This window comes from Cotesia glomerata, linkage group LG9, assembly GCF_020080835.1.
Source record: "Cotesia glomerata isolate CgM1 linkage group LG9, MPM_Cglom_v2.3, whole genome shotgun sequence".
In the NCBI taxonomy this organism is placed as follows: domain Eukaryota; kingdom Metazoa; phylum Arthropoda; class Insecta; order Hymenoptera; family Braconidae; genus Cotesia; species Cotesia glomerata.
The window spans coordinates 12,085,698-12,106,183 of NC_058166.1; the positions used below are offsets into that span (position 1 = coordinate 12,085,698).

At 32.3% G+C, this 20,486-nt stretch overlaps 1 protein-coding gene across 1 annotated transcript; it reads right to left on the reverse strand.

Moving 5' to 3' along the window:
• Positions 1-7,582: 7,582 nt before the first annotated feature.
• On the reverse strand, positions 7,583-8,538 carry LOC123272246. Its single transcript, XM_044738944.1, has 2 exons — positions 7,654-8,538; positions 7,583-7,591 (listed from the first exon to the last, which is right to left on the reverse strand). The coding sequence occupies exons 1-2, from the start codon at positions 8,536-8,538 to the stop codon at positions 7,583-7,585; spliced, it is 894 nt and encodes a 297-aa protein (XP_044594879.1).
• Between the last annotated feature and the right edge of the window lie 11,948 nt (positions 8,539-20,486).

Below are 20,486 nucleotides of genomic sequence, written 5' to 3' on the forward strand. Positions count from 1 at the left end.
AAGACTTTATAAATGAATCGTCATTGTTTTGTGTGCTTTATGGTGCTACATTTCATAAGAATAACAGCAATTCTTGGCTTGATGTGATTTTATTAGATAGTGAGAGTAAATTAGTTTCTTTTGCTAAATCTGACACACCGTTCATTGATGGTCATGACTATCTATTGTGCAATTATTTACTAAGTAGTCCTAAAAGGAACCCTAAGGTAATTACATATAGAGACTTGAGAAATTATGATCATGGAGCTTTGTCAACTACACTATTTGCCTCTTTAAATATTAGTCATGATGAAATACAAAGTAGAAATCCAAATGAATTGCTAGATATTTTTAAAAGAAATGTTTTAAATTCGTTAGATTTGTATGCACCGTTATTGACAAAAAAGGTTACACCGGCACACAAAAAAAAAAAAGTTGTCTGTACTTGGGACGCGCCACATATATTCCCATGTAATTTGACCCGCTGAACCCGAATTTGAGGTCCGTTTGGCCCCTACACCCTAGGATTTTGAGAAAACTGTAAAAAACCGAAAAAAAACGGGAAAATTGGGGGTTTTGGTGATTGAAAAATTTTTTTAGATTCTAACTATGCATGATTTTCATGTATTTCGATCTGCTTTTATACTTATCTGAAGTGTACTCAGACCAGCAGCCATTAAAAGTCTAAGTAAATCCCGAAAACCCATGAAAATTGCGAAAAACAAAAATTCCCAATATTGTGATAAAAAAATGTATTGAGCTAAATATATGATGATTTTCATGTAGGTTTATCGACGACATATAAATCTCCAACTTTTATAACTCAGACGTCTCGAAAACATCAAACAAATGTGCAAAACCCCGAAAATTGGAAAAAATCAAATGTAATATAATAAAAATCGAGTTATTATTCAAAATAAATAAAAAAATCATATCATTCGATCTGTGGTGCATAAAAAGTATTTCGTCTTAAGACTTAAAAAATTAATTTTTCGGAAAATATCATCAAAACCCTTTGGATTTGAATTTTAATTCGTTCTCCGCTTATATCTCACCCTTTTATCTTCAAACGTCCTGCATAAAGGGTTTCTCTTTCGTTTCCTCTCTTCTTCGGGTAAATCTCTCTTCAGAGTCCAACAATGATCTACCATCATATTGACATCCACTCATGTTTTGATGGAATGTTTCTTCTCTTTCTTCACTGAAATTACCAAGATTTTCAGGAAAGTGTGAAAGATGAGATTGTAAATAGTGCAATTTTGTATTCACATTCCCTAAAAAATTTCGAGATACTTCCTTAAAACTTCCCCAAGCTGCTCTCTCAATCTTGTGCATCTCATACTCAAGATTAGCATCCGGAATTGAGTCCGAATTTGGGGTACATAAAAATTCCTTCTTTCAATTTATTGTCACTTATAGCTGGAAATTTTTCGTCCAAGTACTTAACACAGTTGCCATTTTTATCGAGAGCTTTGACAAAATGCTTCATAAGGTCAAGCTTGATATAAAGTGGTGGCAGCAAGTACTTGTAAGGATTAATGAGAGATTCTCGCATAACGTTGTGAGAACCATGATTCAAATTCTTTCTTGTTGGCCGTTCTTTTCTACTGTAGGGAATTTTCCGATCGTGACTATCCTACAAACATACAAGAAGGGATATATTGTGAACCAGATTGTTGGCTTAACTAGTGTAGCAATTTTCAGATCACCACAAACTTTTCAATGATTTTTGGTCAAATGAGCTACTGGAGTCGGTGCTTTGAGACTTCGCTTAGACAAAGCAATGAAAAACTTTCACTCCTCGTCCTGAAAGTGTTCGGCTTTAACTCATCAATCAAACTTCTTACATCTGAACAGTCCACTAATGAATTTTCGCCGTTTTAAAAATGTTATCAGATTTTTTTTCCCTATCACGATAAAAATAAGCTGTTGTATTTTTAGTTAATAAATTTTTTTTTCTTTAAGCTGATGTTTCAGGGTTTTCACTTCTAGGAACTTTTTGGGCTCAGAATCGATTTCTTGCTTAAATGCTTGTGCCTGTAACCAGGGCACCTCCACGTGGTGACGGCGGGCAACAGGACCGTCTGGCATAGTCCCTGGGTTAACGGCTTGAATGCCGTCATGGCAGGCACAAGTAATAAGTGTTTTACAATGCAGGGACCCGGAATCCCAGTATCGGCGTCTGGTCAGAGTGAGAAAGCAGGCTCGCAGGCGTCGTCATCAAGTGACTGCAGCTCTTCATTAGTGGGTGACTTGGCTTCTGAAGCGTTTAATATGACAAGAAGTGTCTCTCACATATGTAACAAAAACTCCAATTGCTTCTGTTACATATGTGGAGAATTTGAAGTAACGAAAAGTCGTAGATCTTTTTCAAACAAATTGAAAAATGTCTACGAAACCTGCTTCGGTATCTAGATTACGAACTGGGAAGCAACTTGGGTACCACATTCACTTTGCAATCGGTGTCACACGATGCTTACTCGTTGGGAGCAGACGAAAAGTAAACAGTGCTTGAAATTTTCAAAACCTGTGATTTGGTCTGCACCAACGAGTGACAATAACTGCTATTTTTGCACGACGGAAGTTTCAGGTTTTTCTTCGACAACCAAACATAAAATTCAATATGCCAACGTAACATCAGTTGTGCCAGCAGAAAAAGTTTTGAATGTCGAAGAACCTGCAGCTCCTGAACCAGTGAATGAACATGAAGAGATGGAAGTTGAAGATAACTTTGAAGAAATCGATCCTGAACCCGAAGAGATCCATTCTGAGGATGAAGAATACATCCCGAGTGGTGTTCCTAGAAGTAAAGACCCTGAAGTCTTCGATCAACTTGAATTGAATGACCTTGTACGAGACTTAGGACTATCTAAGGTAAAAGCTGAACATTTAGCCTCAGCTTTAAGGAAAAATTTATTAGCTAAAAATACAACAGCTTATTTTTATCGTGATAGGGAAAAAGAGTTCCGGAAGTATTTTTACAAAAGACAGCGAAAATTCATTTGTGTACTGTTCAGATGTAAAAGGACTGATCGATGAGTTGAAGCCAAACACTTACAAAGACGAAGAATGGAGGCTTTTATTGACTCCTCTAGGCGAAGTCTTAAAGCTGTGCTTCTTCATAATGGAAACTTATTGGCACCGATTCCAGTAGCTCATTCGACTAAACTAAAGGAGACTTATGACAATTTACAGGTTGTATTAGATAAAATAAACTATTCAGAACATCAATGGAAGGTTTGTGGTGATCTGAAAATTGCAACAATATTGCTAGGCCAACAATCAGGGTTCACAAAGTACCCCTGCTTCTTATGTTTGTGGGATAGCCGAGACCGAAAGAATCATTACATTCAAAAAGAATGGCCAACAAGAACAAATTTGAATCCTGGTTCTCACAATGTTACGCGACAATCTCTAATTGATCCTTCCAAGTACTTGCTGCCCCCACTTCATATCAAGCTTGGCCTTATGAAGCAATTTGTCAAAGCTCTGGATAAAGATGGAAACTGTTTTAAGTACTTGGGCGAAAAATTTCCAGCTATAAGTGACGCTAAATTAAAAGAAGGAATTTTTGATGGACCCCAAATTCGGACTCTATTCCAGGATGCTAATCTTGAATATGAGATGAACGAGATTGAGAGAGCAGCTTGGGGAAGTTTTAAGGAAGTATCACAGCAATTTTAGGGAATACGAAAAGTGATAACTACGCAACTTTAGTTGACGAGTTGTTATACAACTATAATACTTTAGGTTGCTTAATGAATACAAAATTGCACTATTTACATTCTCATCTTTCACACTTTCCTGAAAATCTTGGTGATTTTAGTGAAGGGCAGTGGGAGAGATTCCATCAAGACATTAGTGTGATGGAAAAACGATATCAAGGAACGTGGGATGTAAATATGATGGCAGATCATTGTTGGACTCTGAAGAGAGATTTACCCGAAGAAGAGAGGAAACGAAAGAGAAACCCTTTATGCAGGACGTTTGAAGATAAAAGGGTGAGATATAAGCGGAGAACGAATTAAAATTCAAATCCAAAGGGTTTTGATGATATTTTCCGAAAAACTAATTTTTTTCAAGTCTAAAGACGAAATACTTTTTTTTTATACACCACAGATCGAATGATATGATTTCTTTTATTTATTTTGAATAATAACTCGATTTTTATCATATCACATTTGATTTTTTTTTTTCCAATTTTCGGGGTTTTGCACATTTGTTTGATGTTTTCGAGACGTCTGAGTTATAAAAGTTGGAGATTTATATGTCGTCGATAAACATACATGAAAAATCATCATATATTTAGCTCAATACATTTTTTTTATCACAATATTGGGAATTTTTTGTTTTTTTTTCGCAATTTTCATGGGTTTTTGTGGATATACTTAGACTTTTATTGGCTGCTGGTCTGAGTACACTTCAGATAAGTATAAAGCAGATCGAAATACATGAAAATCATGCATAGTTAGAATCTAAAAAAATTTTTCAATCACCAAAACCCCCAATTTTCCCGTTTTTTTTCGGTTTTTTACAGTTTTCTCAAAATCCTAGGGTGTAGGGGCCAAACGGACCTCAAATTCGGGTTCAGCGGGTCAAATTACATGGGAATATATGTGGCGCGTCCCAAGTACAGACAACTTTTTTTTTTTTGTGTGCCGGTGTTATCAGACAGAGTAGTCCTTGGTTCAGTCGAGATTTAAAACTGAAATGTAAAAAACGTGATAGACTTTATAAGCTTGCAAAGAGATATCATGATTATGATATGCTTATTCATTATCGATTGGTGAGGAAAGAAGTGAAAAATGAATTGAATCTTGCCCGTGAGTATTACCTAAAAAATGTCTTGTCAAATAAATCACTAGGATCATCTGTTTGGAGCAAATTGAAACATTTTGGATTAATAAAGTCACAACCGTCATCGCCATTAAATTTCTTTGATTCGCTTGAGCTTAATACTTATTATGCCAATATAGTCAGGAAGCATCCATCTTGCAGCAATGAGTTCTTAATTACTTTACCCTTGGAGTTTACCTCTGGAGTAAATTACTCATTTAACTGGTCCAAAATCGATATTGTTGATGTTACGAAAGCATTACAACTAACTCTAACGAAGTCCAAAGGAAAGAGTCTTGATGCATTGGATTTGAGGTGGTTGAGGGATCATATTCCGCAAATTTCACTTTTTCTAACTGCTTTGTTCAATAGATCTCTTGACACATCTACTTTTCCTGACATGTGGAAGTTAGTATCCATAATACCTTTAAATAAAGTCTCACTCCCAAGATCTCCGTCTGATACCCGACCAGTGGTAAATTTGTCACATCTTACTAAAGTATTTGAAAGGATTATAGCCAATCAAAGAACAGCATACTTGGAGGAAAATGAACTTCTGGATCATTTCCAATCTGGATTTCGTAAACATCATAGCACGCAATTAGCATTATTAAGACTTACTGATGAATCATCAGTGATGATATTAGGCAAGCAATGGATTCAAATAAATTGACTTTATTAGTCTTATTTGATTTGAGCAACGCATTCGACTATGTTGATCACAAGACCGTATTGGCTGCTCTTTTTGAACTTGGATTCTCAATGGAAACGATCACTTGGTTTTACTCATATTTATCTGGTCGATCTCAGTCTATACTAAATGAGTTTAGGATTCCAGTTCAAATTCTTACAACATCATCTGGAGTTCCTCAAGGATCTGTGCTGGGACCAATTCTTTTCTTGATTGTCATGAATTCAGTAGTGAAGTGACTAATGTATTGTAAGCATGGGTTGTTTGCCGATGATAAGTATATATATCGGCATTTTTTCATTTATCAGATGCATGAGGCCGTAAGGCAAGTGAATATTGATGCTCAATCAATTGCAAACTGGGCAAGAGCCCACGGATTGGAGATCAATTTGATGAAAACAAAGGCTATGATACTGGGGTCAAACAGCAAATTGAAACAATTGTTGGAAAATGATATTCCGCCAGTCATAATAGATGGTGTTGTTATACCTTATGTTGACTCTGCAAAAAGCTTAGGAGTTCAACTAAGTAGAAATCTGTCTTGGAATGCTCATGTCTCAGAAACTGTTCGTAAAATAAATTCAGCCTTACACTCTCTTAAAGTGCGAAAAAATATTCTTTCAACTGAGCTTAGAAAATTGCTAGTCTCGGCAACGATTCTACCGCTTGTTGACTATTGCTTTGTTGTTCTTGTTGATGCGTCAGCTGAAAATGATTTGAAATTGCAACGCACCATAAATAGCTCGTTGCGATTTATTTTCAATCTTAGACGACATAGAATATTTTTTTTTATTTTATTTTATTTCAATAAACAAACCCAACAGCCTAGGCCATTAACAGGGTTAATAATACAATTGTTAGTACATAAGAAAAATAAATTTTTGATGTATAACAAGATGACTTATAGCTAGCATAGTGATTTCATTCATTTCCACTCATAAAAATTGCTGAGTAATTATTGCTTATTACTTATTAATTATTACCTATTAAAAATTACTTATTAACTATTAATTCATAATTGCACATCTTTAACGCCACTTAGTTGCTAGTTTGCCAAGTAACGCAGTTACATAGCCATTAGGACAATTCAACATATCAAGTGCAGGTTCCCATTGATAAAAGCGATTCACTGTATTAGAGATGCGATATATTGGCGCTGCCTGTGATAAGTTAGATTTAGCAATAGGTATGTACATTGGAGTTTGATTTCTCATACCTAAGACTGGTATCTTAAATTTAAACAGTGTTAGCAATTGAGGACAATCCACCAAGTTGTTAAATAATTTAGTTGCAAAGGAGAATTCCGCACAGATGCGTCTTTCATCGAGAGTAAGATATTCGCATTCTTTGCATAGCGTGAGATCTGCAATTCCCTCGAGCCGGATAAAGTCCAGTTTTTTCCAAATTAAAAATTTTAAAACCTTCTTTGAACTCTTTCAATCTTAGTGGACTGTCCTGATTGAGTAGGAGACCATACTAGCGAAGCATACTCAAGTTTTGGTCTAACAAATGTATTATATAACAATTTAATGGCATTAAGATTATTAAAGTTTTTTGAAACTCGAGTAATGAACCCTAGCGTTTTCCAGGCTTCAGACATAATATTATTAATGTGCGTTGCAAAAGTAAGTTTACTGTCAAATGTTACCCCAAGTATTTTGACTGTAGTACTCTTATCTAAAATTTTTCCAGATATGTTGTAGTCAAAGTTGATAATATTTTTCCTCCGAGTGAGTGTTAATACGCAACATTTGTCAGCATTGAGTTGCAGCCCATTGTCCTTACACCATTGCACCATACATTCAATGTTACGTTGTAAAAATATGCAATCATTTAAATTATGTATTCTCATATACAGCTTAGAGTCATCAGCAAATAAATCAAAGAAACAGGAAGTATGCTGTGCTAGATTATTGATAAAGACAAGAAATAAGAGAGGACCAAGGTTGGATCCTTGAGGAACTCCCGAAGTAGAAATATAGGGTTTAGACCTATATCCCATATAATATACAATATTTTCCCCTGCTGACTAGGTATGAAGTTAATAAGCACATGAAGTGAGTAGTTAATCCTAGTTCACGCAGTCTATTAAGCAATATTCTGATGTCAACCTTATCAAATGCTTTAGCAAAATCTGCACAAAATACGTCAAGTTGTTCCCCAGCAGTAAGAGTTTCATTAGCAAGCTGAGTGAAATATACTAAATTAGTTACTGTTGAGCGTTTGGGCATAAAGCCATGCTGAAGTGGAGAGACAATGGGCTGAAACTCACTGAAGACTGTTTCATAGATATACATCTCCAGTACTTTGGAGAACGAGCAAAGTATTGCTATGGGTCTGGACAGAGTAACATCTGTCAAGTTTCCAGTCTTAGGTATGGGGCATACTTTGGACTGTTTCCAGATATCAGGAAAAGTTCCATGAATAATTGAAGATTGTATAATAATTGTTAGTGGAATACTGAATGCTTCAGCGCATTCGCGCACAATACAACAAGGAATACCATCTGTACCAGCAGACCATTTGTTTGGCAATTTTTTACAATACCTGATTATATCCAAACTGCCTGGAATTGCGAGATTACCAATAAGATCTGGTATACTATTATTAGAAAAAGTAATGTCAGACGAAACAAATACGCTACTGAAGAACTCAGCAAAGCCATCAGCTATCACTTGAGGGTCAGACTCGAGTTTATTGTTAACTTTAATTTCTCGCGATGGTTTTGTATTACTTGATAACGACTTAGTGTAATTCCAGAAGCAGTTAGGATCCGAGATTATATTGGTCTCAGCTTTTGCAATATAATTAGCTCGAGCTTGTTTGATACGCATTTTGAGCGACTTTCTAAGCTCTTTAAAGCGTTGCTCGTGATAAGCAGATTTATCACGCTTGGCCCGTTGACGATGATATTCCTTGTTTTTTAGATCAAAAATTATATCCGCTGTAAACCACTTAGGAAATGTCGCAGATTGAGGTATATGTGTTTTAGGTATTACCTCATTAAATATTTGATCAAGCTTATTGTACATTGCAGAACAGAGATAGTTGGGATCATAACTGTTAGAAAGATCAGACCAATCAGCTTGGCAGAGCGCATTTATTAGAATATAACACCGTATCGCAAAAAACTGGGCTGGTTATCTGTCAAATATAGAAGAATGTATTTTTTGAGCTGTCTGTTCTATAAGTTACTGGATGCTAATAAGCCAAGTTATCTGAGAGACGTATTTGTTGAACTAACAGACGTCAGGCGCTCAGATAGACTTGCAGCAGGGAAACACACCTCTTTTGAACTTCCTCGGTTTGTAACTATTTACATGGAGCGCTCATTCATAGTAACTGTGTTACGACTATGGGAAGAACTACCCAGTGATATTGTAAATTCCAGTAGTCTAGAGGTATTTAAAAACAAAGTGTTTGACTATCTACTAAATTTGGATCAGTGATAACGGTCTCTTGCATAGATATTTTTATAAACCTATTTAAGAATTGGAGTTTTATTTTTTGATAAAATAATTCACTGCAAAAGAATTCTGAAAATAATGTTAGAACTATAATAAAGTAAAATAGATTGGTTGAATCAAGATGTACATTTATCAATGTTTAAATTGATGTAAAATTTGTATATTATTGTTATACTTTATTGTTACTAATTATGTACTTACAATTTATGAAATTTATATAATTGTATTTAAAATTTATATAATTTGTATTTAAAGTTTGCCATTTGGCTTGTGCCTTGGCATTAAATAAAAATTTATCTAATCTAATCTAATCTCTCTCTCTCTCTAAACTCTGTTGCTCATCGGCTAATATACTGCAGACATGGTTTATTCGCTGATGATAAATACATATTCTTTCACTTCTTTTTATATCAGTTGAACGAAGCCGTCTGGCGAGTTAATATCGATGCACAATCAGTTGTGAGCTGGGCTAGAGAGCATGGGTTGGAGATAAACACATCTAAGACCAAAGCTATGATCCTGGGTTCAAACACCAAATTGAAACAACTTGAGGGCATGATTCTACCACCGGTAGTAGTAAATGGTATCACAATACCTTATGTCAACTCTATTAAGTGCTTGTGTATCCATTTAAGTAGAAACTTATCCTGGAATTATCATGTTAGTCAAATAGTTAGTAAAGTGAATTCAGCTCTACATTGTCTCAAAGTTCGGAAAAACATCTTCTCAACTCCAATTAGAAAATTATTAGTATCAGCAACCATCTTGCCGCTTATTGATTATTGTACTGTTGTATTGATAGACTCAACATCTGACAATAATTTAAAACTTCAACGTGCAATAAATTGCTCAATAAGATTTATCATCAATCTCAAGAAAGATGAACATATTACACCTTATCGACGAGAGCTGGGATGGCTATCTGAGAAGTATCGTCGAATGTACTATATGAGTTGTTATTTTTATGTTACTTCAAGTTGAAAAACCCAAGTACTTAAGAGAACTATTCACAGAAGACACTGATATTAGACGATCTAATAGGTTAGCAGCTAAAAAACATTCTTTTTTCAAATTACCTCAATTTTTTACTACCTATATGGAGCATTCGTTTCTGGTCACTGTGATTCGCCTGTGGGAGGAACTACCTGTTGAAATTGTGAACTCGAGCAGCAGTGAAATATTTAAGAATAAAATTTTCGATTATTCGTTAAATTTAGACAATTGATAAATTTAAATAAATTATTAAAGAACCTATAGGTTAAGTAAAAGTTATTATGTAGAGATGTTAGTTGAATCAGTCTCGAATTTTGTTTAAAATCTGCTTAGTTGCAATATTAATTTAGAATATAGAATTTAAATTTAATTATGTATTATGCACTTACATGTACAGATATTAGAACTTAAGTTGTAAATATTTTTTGTATCTAAAATTGCCATTTGGCCTGTGCCTTGGCATTAATAAATTATCAATCAATCAATCAATCAATCTCTCTCTCTCTACACGACTACTAAAATACGCTATAGATGAGTCAAATTACTTTTTAATCCGACAAACGTCCGCTAGGTCGAGTAAAAATCGGAAAAAAAAATCTTAGTGACAGTCGAATCTTGTAATCGACTTTAAAATATACGTACATTAAATAAACAGTAGTTAAACATTTTTGACTGTTTTTCTTTTAAATCCAACTTCCGCTGTTGATATGACAAAAAATTTTGTTCAATACTCGTTTCGCTCGGCCGGATAACTAACTCTGTCTTGATAGTAATGCGCCCATAGCCTCAAACTCGTGACGTCACTTCAAGCCGTCAGAATCTCTACCTTTACGCTTATGTATCAAAAATAACTATTTCAGTGTACCTACACTTTTTGTATAGTGTACCTATACTAAGTGACTAGGTTTATGATCCAAACACTAATCACAATCGCTCAATCACTCTTAAAGCCCGCCGTACTTAGTAGTTTTATGACAACAAACAATTTGCTACCTAGTTATCTGGTATCAATCTCAAATGAAGCAGCATGAGAATGAGAAAGACAAAGAGGATAGTTAAAGTATCGTAGACTGTTGAATGCAGAATGCGGAGATCTTTCAGCAGGAGGGTATCGAAAGTACGGAGATAAAACATTAAATGTTCCTATCTTGCTTTCTCTTTTCATCGCTCTCACTCTCGCTTGCAGCCTGCCAGAATCAGATGGCGCTTGCGGATGTGTGTGACTAAGTGTATCGAATATGGCACTCTCTGGTAACGACATAATTTACAACCTACCTTGTAACGATCTTCCATCATAATGGAATAGCTAACAATATTATAGATTATATATACTCAACATTTTCTGGGTACCATAGTTTTACATCCAACCAATCAATTAATCTATTTCTAGTTTTAGTCTCGATTTATTCAACTTCATCATCATTTTGCTCAGTTTCAATTTTTATTTTAAGGAATAAAATTCACGCAGAGTATCAATATTATTAATAAATCATTACTATACTGAGTAAAAGAAAAATTATTGTTGAGCAAAGGATTTCTTGGCTAAAGAATTTGTTGAAAGAATCCATTTATATTTATTAATTTTTTGACAGAAGAATATCAATATCTGCCGTTTTTATCATAGCTTAACTCAAATTGTTGAATTAAGAAAAAATTACTTCCACCAATAGTAGAATTTCAAGAAAAATTTTTACTTCGGCCAACACAACTTCAGTCTTTGTCCAGGCACCCGAAAATTTTCTTGAACCAAGAATTTTGTTCTCCAGTCAAGAAATTTTTCTTTCTGTGTGAGTTTTTAGATTAAAATACATTTTGATGTTGCTGAAACAAGATTCATACTTCGAATTTTTTCTTCTCAGTATAATAAAAAATTTTAATTGAAAATAATTTTTATTATTAGTATGTAAGAATTCAATTTTTGAAAAATATCCAACTTTTGAGGATTCACATTTGCAAAAGAATTTATATTATAAAAACAATTAAACTTTTTCATAATTAAATTTTTATCCATACAATAAAATTTTAAAAAATAACTTGCATTTCAAAAAAATTTTTATTTAAAAAAAAATATTTTTTGTGTTAGTATAAGGGGGATTCCAAATTAAATCGGACAGTTTTAAGGAATTTGTTTTTGATTTTTTAAATTTTTTAACATTTTTCAGTCAAGTTTTATTTTTTTATTTTTAAATTTTTTATTTAATTTATAAAAAAATTGTATTTTCACGTCAGTAAAGTGGATGAATAAAAAAAAAAAAAACAATTTCTTTAAGCTTGAGCATAAGATGAATGATGTATCAGTCAACCGGTAAAGATCATCTATACGAGATAGGATATTTCCTCACCAGCACTCCTGCTTGGACCAGCGGTAACGTGAACGACTGAGGACCCAAAGGACGCAAGTTCGAGCCCAACTCACGACAAGGATCTTTTCAATCAATAATTTCGTTTCAATTCAAATTAAATATACTAATGAGTTCTAATATAATATGAGTATCTGATCCCAAATTATTTTTAATCTTTTCGAAAATCATAATATTTTTTCTTTCAAAATTTGGATTGGGTTTTGATGGGGATTTCCCCATTGGGACCGAAGAGGGATTGCCCAATGAGGCCCGCATAGGACTTCGCGTGACATCCCTATGTGGAGTCCCTATTAGGCAGCCCAATGAGGACCCAATAGGTCTTACATTAAAATTTCTAGTCGGGTATATGCTTTAGATTGTTCAGATTCTCGCTCTTTTTATGACGCACGGTAAAAGATTTTGTGTAATATTATCAATAATCTTATGTAAAAATAACCATGGATGACTTCAATAGATAAACTTCTGCCATAAACGAATCACTAGCTACTGTATAATGAATAAACAAATATTATCTTTAGCTTAAAATTTGAATCTTTTTTATAATCATTACAAAAACTCATCATATAAAATTAACTATCTCAAGAAAAGCATATAAAAGCTTGAAAAGGCACAAATTCAGATCAATGATACTAAATTTAACTTGAAAACCCGTTCCTATCATATAAATATACCGAGAACAAAATTTTCTTTATTCTCTTAATTACATCGATATAGATTATTATTATTGTGACACGAACCGAGCCCTCGTAATTAACATACCAAGGGAGGGCTAGCGCGTAAATAGAGGTCAAATCAATGCCGATAATACCAATAGTGACGTCAAGGAACTATCTGTTCACTACGTAATTATTTGAAGATGAAAAAATCCGAGACAATAAACAATGAGACCAGGGTAATAAAAACCATAAATACCTCAGTTAACATAAAGAAATCCTCTTTCTGTTTATATTACAACGAGAAAGATAAAAAAAGAAAAAAAAACTGTTCACGAAGATTCACTTGGTTGTTTTGTAATTTTAGCAGTCTAAGAGGGAAAGAAGTGTCGGTTTTTTTCCGAGATAAAAGCTCCTTACCAAAGGGTTTTATCGATTTTCATATGCTGGAAGGTGTAGTACATAAAATAAAGTATTTTTTCAGATATTGAAGATTTTTGTGTACTTTATTTTAGAAAGGGATTTATAGCGGTTGCTTTAGGGTCAACATTATTATGATTTTTATTATTATTGTTACGGCTGTTATCATTATTATATTTCATGACGGGATTTATATGTATTTTTCCTGGAATAAATAAATCGTATTTCTTTAAATTTATTCATTGAAAATTTTTTATTTATTGTTAGTCTCATTATTTTCAGGCTTTTTGGAAATTTTTTATTTCTGTCGTTGAAACAATAACACAGTAAAAAAATTTTGTAATGAAAATGTTTGTGATGAATATTTAACACTTTTTTGTATTAATTTTCATCAATCAACATAAGAAAGTGTTAAATATTTAGTACAAATTTTTTTGACGCAATGACACAAAATTTTTTACTGGGAAAATTGAAAAACTTTTTTATTAATTTCAGAAGAAATTTTTAATTAATATTGATGAAAGTAATGCAAGAAATACTGTAGCAGTCAGCAGGATGGTGAAGTGTGAAAAAATTACTTGGTTTTATTCAATTATCGATTTTTATTTATTTCCGTAAGCTGTTTAGTGACTTGAAAATTACATTTTTGCTAGTAAGCGCATTACATTGAATTAAATGTATGCCATGTTTTTACATTCAGCATGTTTTTGAAGACTTAATGGATTTTTTATTCTTACCAGCGTTGGGTAAATTTGTGCCAAATGTACAATCATAGCGACATACCTATTTTTGGAGGTGCTCTGTTCAACCGTTTTTTATTCATAAAAAAATATTTAAAAAATAAATTAAGATATTTTTTGTGTTATTCAAGAGTGCATTTTTTAAGCTGAATAAATTTTATATTAATATTTATAATAGTTTTTTTGTAAAAAAATCATTAATATGGACTTCTTTTGAACACTGAAACTAGAATGACTCCTCAATGTATTTTTAAATACATTAATAGTTAAAAAAAATTTTAATAAGAAATTCTTCAGAAAATTAATAATGGATAAAATTTAATTAATTCATGTTTCGATAAACTGATAGTTGATAGAATTCAATTAGTGTATTTTTCAAAAAATTAATAATTAAAAAAATGTAATATTATATTTTAATAAAAATCAATAATCGAATAAATGTGATTAATGAATTATAGATAGAATAAATAATAAAATTAAAAATAGAAGGTCAATAAAAATTTTTTTTTTTTTGCAACTTTGCTTTTAAAAAAGTAAATTTATAAAAAGAGTACTAGAAATCTATTTTTTCTAGTTTTCATCCCCTGCAAGAATACGGATTTTCTTTTCAAATTAAATTATGATTTTGTCAATATAAAAATTTAGCATTTTATTTTGATGTCATCTATTCTGCCGACATTTTAAATAAAAAAAAATGAATTTTAAAGTGCATAAATAATTTTGACGCTGAGTAGTGCCATCGGATCTTGATTGAAACTTTTTTACATATTTATAGATTTATTAGAACGAAGGACAAAGCGACCCTTATAAAAATGTCAATAAAGTGATATATTCGTTGACGGTATATCTGAATAAATGAAACTATTTTGAATATTTAAATCGTCTTACGGTATCGGTGATGGCGAACTATTTTTTAATATTCTCAATAAATAAAAAATAAATAAAAAATAAATAAAAACTTACACTTTCCAAGTTTTCTATTAAAGTAAATTTTTTCTTTCCTTATAGTGTGTAAATATTTAAGATCCAAAGTTTTAAATTTTGCACTCTAAGCTGGGAGTTTATTATGAATATAAGACATAGGAAATATATATTGAGATTAAAATAATGCAGCTAAGAAAGTTTTAGTCTTCATTTTCAAGTTTGAATATTGTCTTAAGACGATGCCATGATAATAGTGAACCAAGTTCTGATATATTAATGCAAGCTAGAAAATCCTTGTAAATACGACACACTCGTGCGCTGCGGCCACATTATATCTCAACTTTCAGATGAATTATACGTTGTATGTTATACATTTTACATTCTATATAAAAACAGAACATGCAGAACAATGTACCAGATAGAATTATGCTTTTTTACAACGCACGTGCGTTAAAACCAACCTGAAAAATTATCTGCACTGAAAAAAAAGTTTTTTTCCATCTAGATTTTTAAAAAACTCGGTTTCTTCCTCAGCAAAATACTAAAATAAAAATATGGCCGACTTAACCTCATTTGACACAGATGCATATATGATATGTTTATGATACGGTGGACCTTTTTCATTATAATTAATAAATTAATAATTATTAATTTATCAATTATAATTCAATTAAAAAAATTAAAGTAATTGCAATTAAATTGAAAAAAATTAAATTAATGATAATAATTAAATTAAAAAAAATTTAATTAATTATAATAATTCAATTTAAGAAAATTAAATTAATTATTAGTTAAATTATTGCAAAATTGAATTTTTAATTATTTTTAACGGCTTGATTTCAATTTTTATTTAAACGTAATGATAAACATCATTTTGCACTTTTTGTGATTACCAAAAAAAATTTTTTTTTTGCTAAGAAAAAATTTTGATAACATCTGACTATGCAAGTCTGATCAGATCTAATGATATATAGACCTATATATTGTTAGATCTGATCATATATAGACTTATATATGATTAGTGATTACATATGAGTTATAACAGCCAGATATGATCATATCTAATTATTTTTTTTTTTTTTTTTTTCAGGTCTAAGTATAAATTTTAATAACCAAAATCAGGATATAGTAGACCAATTTAATTTATGTTTTTCTTTTTATTTTTATTTCAAATTACAACGTTTCGTCAGCATAATTCTGACTTCATCAGGTAACCTATGTGTCAAAAATAATAGAAATTAATGAAAACAGTTAAACTGAATTATTAAGACATTATCAAATATAAATCAAAATAATACCTTGAAATATTTTATAAAAACACATAGTCACATGGTACCAAATATTACGTTCAACATTTAAAGAATACAAACACAAGTCATTGTCAACAAACATTTTAAAATTGTCAGAGGATTTTTTAATGACTTACGTGTGACATATGGAGTACAAACATGGAGTTTGGTTAAGAGGTTGGCTGGTCTATCAAGGAAATTGGCGGCGGCGAAAAATAGGAAAATCTTCCTTTTGGAATGCAAGAATAAGAACGTGTACCCAAAACATATTTCATGTAATTTGACATCGGTGTATGAGTTATTGTTGCTAGACGGCCATCCGTTTAAGTATTTGGTTGAAAGAATTGTCAACAATTTTAAAAATTCTGTTCTGGATGTTGAGATAAAAGTTTCTCATTGGAAACTAACTAGGTTGTTGCAAGATAAGAAAGGGATTGAAGAAGAGTTAAAATCGTTGCTGGCTACACAAGTTTATTGTTGGTGCTTACAAGTTAATAAAATTAGATATGAAAAAATTTTTAAGAAAATAAAACTAAAGAATTTAAAGAAAATTGCAGACCTTATCAAAAAAAGCACAGTGATAGTTCAAGATCAAGAGGAACAGATAGGAGAAAGTAAATTTGTGTATAATTTTTTAAACGAGGAAATTCCTGAGTATGTTGAAGATATTTTGAGGCTATCTCCAAAAGTTGGGATTGAGGTAGAGGTTAAAAAGATCCCTATACCTACTCTAATAAAAGATTTAGAGTTTGGTATTTCCAGAATTAAAGATCAATCGCTGGAGGTGAGAGAATTGGAGAGCTTTAAAAATAATATCAGACTGAGTGCTATTAATTCGATCACGAATTTTTATAATTCGTGTAGACGGTCAAACAGCAGAGAAGATAAAATCATGAAGATGAAGTTGAGATGTACAAAGGAATTTCTGGATAATAGGAATGATATTGTAGTTATGCGTGCTGATAAAGGTGGTGCTACGGTCTTGATGAAACGGGATGAGTATGACTTGGCGATGCAAGAATTGTTGAATGATCTATTGGTTTATTTACGAACTAATAAGGACCCAACGAAGAAATATCAAGATAAAGTTAATGAAATAATAAGAGTCCTTTTGGAGGAGTCGGTGATTGGTGACCTGGAGGCTAAATATTTGAAAGCACACAACACGTTGCCTCCTAGGTTATATGGTCTCAGAAAGATTCACAAACCGGGATGCAAACTTCGTCCTGTAGTGAGCTGTATTAAGTCACCATGTTACAAATTAGCTAAATTTCTCCATGGATTGTTAACACCGCTTATTGATACGTTTGAGTTTAACATTAAAAACTCTACAGATATGGTGAATTTTATTAATAATACTCGGTTGCCACGGGGCTATATCTTGGTTTCACTTGATGTGGTCTCCTTATTCACCAATATTCCGAAGGCACTGGTCTTAGACATTATTAATGAGGAATGGGAGACTATAAAAGAATTAGTAAAAGTCTCAAAAAGCACGTTATGTTCATTGATAGGTGTTTGCTTTGAGACGAGTTATTTTACTTTCAATAAGGTTATCTATCTTCAGTTGGATGGTTCAAGCATGGGGAATCCTACAAGTCCTGTCTTGGCCAATCTTGTCATGGATTATATACTGAGGAAAATTGTTGATAGTCTTCCGTTTCATGTTCCTTTTCTAAGACTTTATGTAGATGACACATTGCTTGCTGTGCCAGTGGATGAAGTGGATAGTTTATTGGATCGTTTCAACAGTTTTCATGAGAAGATCCAGTTCACGATGGAGAGAGAAAAGGATGGGGAGCTGGCGTTCCTGGACACAATTGTTGTTAGAATGGCTGATGGAGAGTTAAGGACTAAGTGGTTCCAAAAACCGACTAGTTCGGGGAGGTTGCTGAACTTTAATTCTCACCATCCACTTGCTCATAAAACAAGTGTTGCACTAGGTTTGATATATCGTGCTACAACGTTGAGTCACGTTGTGTATCGCCAAGAAAATCTTAGTAAAGTGCGAGTTATTCTGAAGAAAAATAATTATCCCAATGGGTTCATAAATTGTTGTATTAATAAGTTTAATAATAAGCATATGAACGACAGAAGGGATAATTTGGTAGCTGAAAAAGAGGAGAATCGTTTTAGGTTCCCTTATATCAAGGGCTTGTCACAAAATATCACGAGATGCTTCAGAGTAACTGATTGGAAACCAGCGTTTTATAACATAAAGAAGATTGGAGACTTATATACAAGATTAAAGGATAAAGTAATAACCGAGGACAGGTCTGAGGTTATTTACAAGATTAATTGCAGCTGTGGTTTGTGTTACATCGGTCAGACTAAGCAATATCTGAAGAAAAGGGTTTACCAACATCGGTATAGCTGTGAGGACAAGAACAGGGATAAAGATAATAAAACAGCATTAGCGGCTCATCATTTTCATTTAAATCATAATTTTGATTTTGAGAATGTTAAAATTATTGATTCGGAGCCAAATTGGTTGAAGAGGAATATCAGCGAAATGGTTCAAATTTGCTTACATGACTCGGTGAATTGCAAGACGGACACAGATAATTTAAACTGCTTGTATTTCGGTCTTATTGAAAAATTCAAATGTAACCGGGAACAATCGCGCCACCCAGTGGAGTAAAGTCATACTACTGGCGTTTCGGGCTGGTATAGTTTGTATATAGTATGTTAGTAGTAGTAAGCAACTGACATTAGCAGCATACATGGTTTGGAGGTTATTATTAGTAACTTTGTACTTATTAAGAAATAATGTTTAAAATATTTATGCTGTAAACGGAGAAAGAAATTATTATTATTATTGACAATTTTAAAATGTTTGTTGACAATGACTTGTGTTTGTATTCTTTAAATGTTGAACGTAATATTTGGTACCATGTGACTATGTGTTTTTATAAAATATTTCAAGGTATTATTTTGATTTATATTTGATAATGTCTTAATAATTCAGTTTAACTGTTTTCATTAATTTCTATTATTTTTGACACATAGGTTACCTGATGAAGTCAGAATTATGCTGACGAAACGTTGTAATTTGAAATAAAAATAAAAAGAAAAACATATCTAATTATATATAGGGGAAGGGGGGGGGGCAAAGTGGGCCCCTTAAGGAAAAAATGGTCATATCCGTACTTTTTTTTACTCTTTGCACTACTTTTTAGCCCCTTGTTTGTAATTCAACATTGATAAGCTGTGTCCATTAAAATAAAAAAATCTAAAATGTGGGGCAAAGTGGGCCCCCTCCAAAAATCTTGTTATAAACATTTTTTTTCGCACATTTTGAAAGCTTCGAGTTGGGATTTTTTTTAGACGAACAAAACTTTCGCGCATGAGCAATGAGGTACCTTTTTCGACTAATTTTTTCTTGATCCTATCACGAAACTTTGTTCGCAATATCCTACAAAAAATTCTCTGAAAATTTGAGCCCTCCAATATCACTATGAAGAGCTTGATCAAGATGTGAAAAGATTTCTCATTAAATATACTCGTAAAACTCGAGCTGTTTCTTTAAATTTTCACAGCTCAGCAGCATTTCATAGCATTATTACAATCAAAGATGGATTATTTTACTTAGGATTGAATACTCTACAAAACTGCCCATCGTGACATAATCGTAACTCACACTGGCGGACTACCAAATCCAATTTTTTCATAAAATTTACGTTTTTCTGTCCTTTTCTCGTCACTGAGAAAAGCTACAAAAAACATTTGAGTGATTAACTTGTAGTAAATTTGATTTTCTACAAAAAAGATCCCGAGCACTAAATTGCTAACATCAATATTTCAGAAGATATTAACGGCTTAAATTTTTATCTACGATCACTTCCAAAAAAAACTGTTGTTCTTTCATTATATATCATTACATCTTTAACAAATTACTTCTTTTAAAAAATTAGGAGAATTACAGAAAATATGGGATATTTAATTTGTCAAATAAATCACTTTTGAACTCGACCCTTTATGATTTGGCTGAAAAATTTTTGTCCTTTTCTACACTACCAAAAAATGTTTTTAGGATTTTTAAAAATTTTTTTATCTAACTCAAGAAAGAATGAATTTAAAAATAATCGGCTTTTTTATTCTCAAATAGCCATAACTTTTTTAAAAATTGAT

Excerpts from the sequence above, each read along its gene's own strand:
- LOC123272246 (XM_044738944.1), bottom strand. The coding sequence starts at position 8,538 with ATGTACAATAAGCTTGATCAAATATTTAATGAGGTAATACCTAAAACA.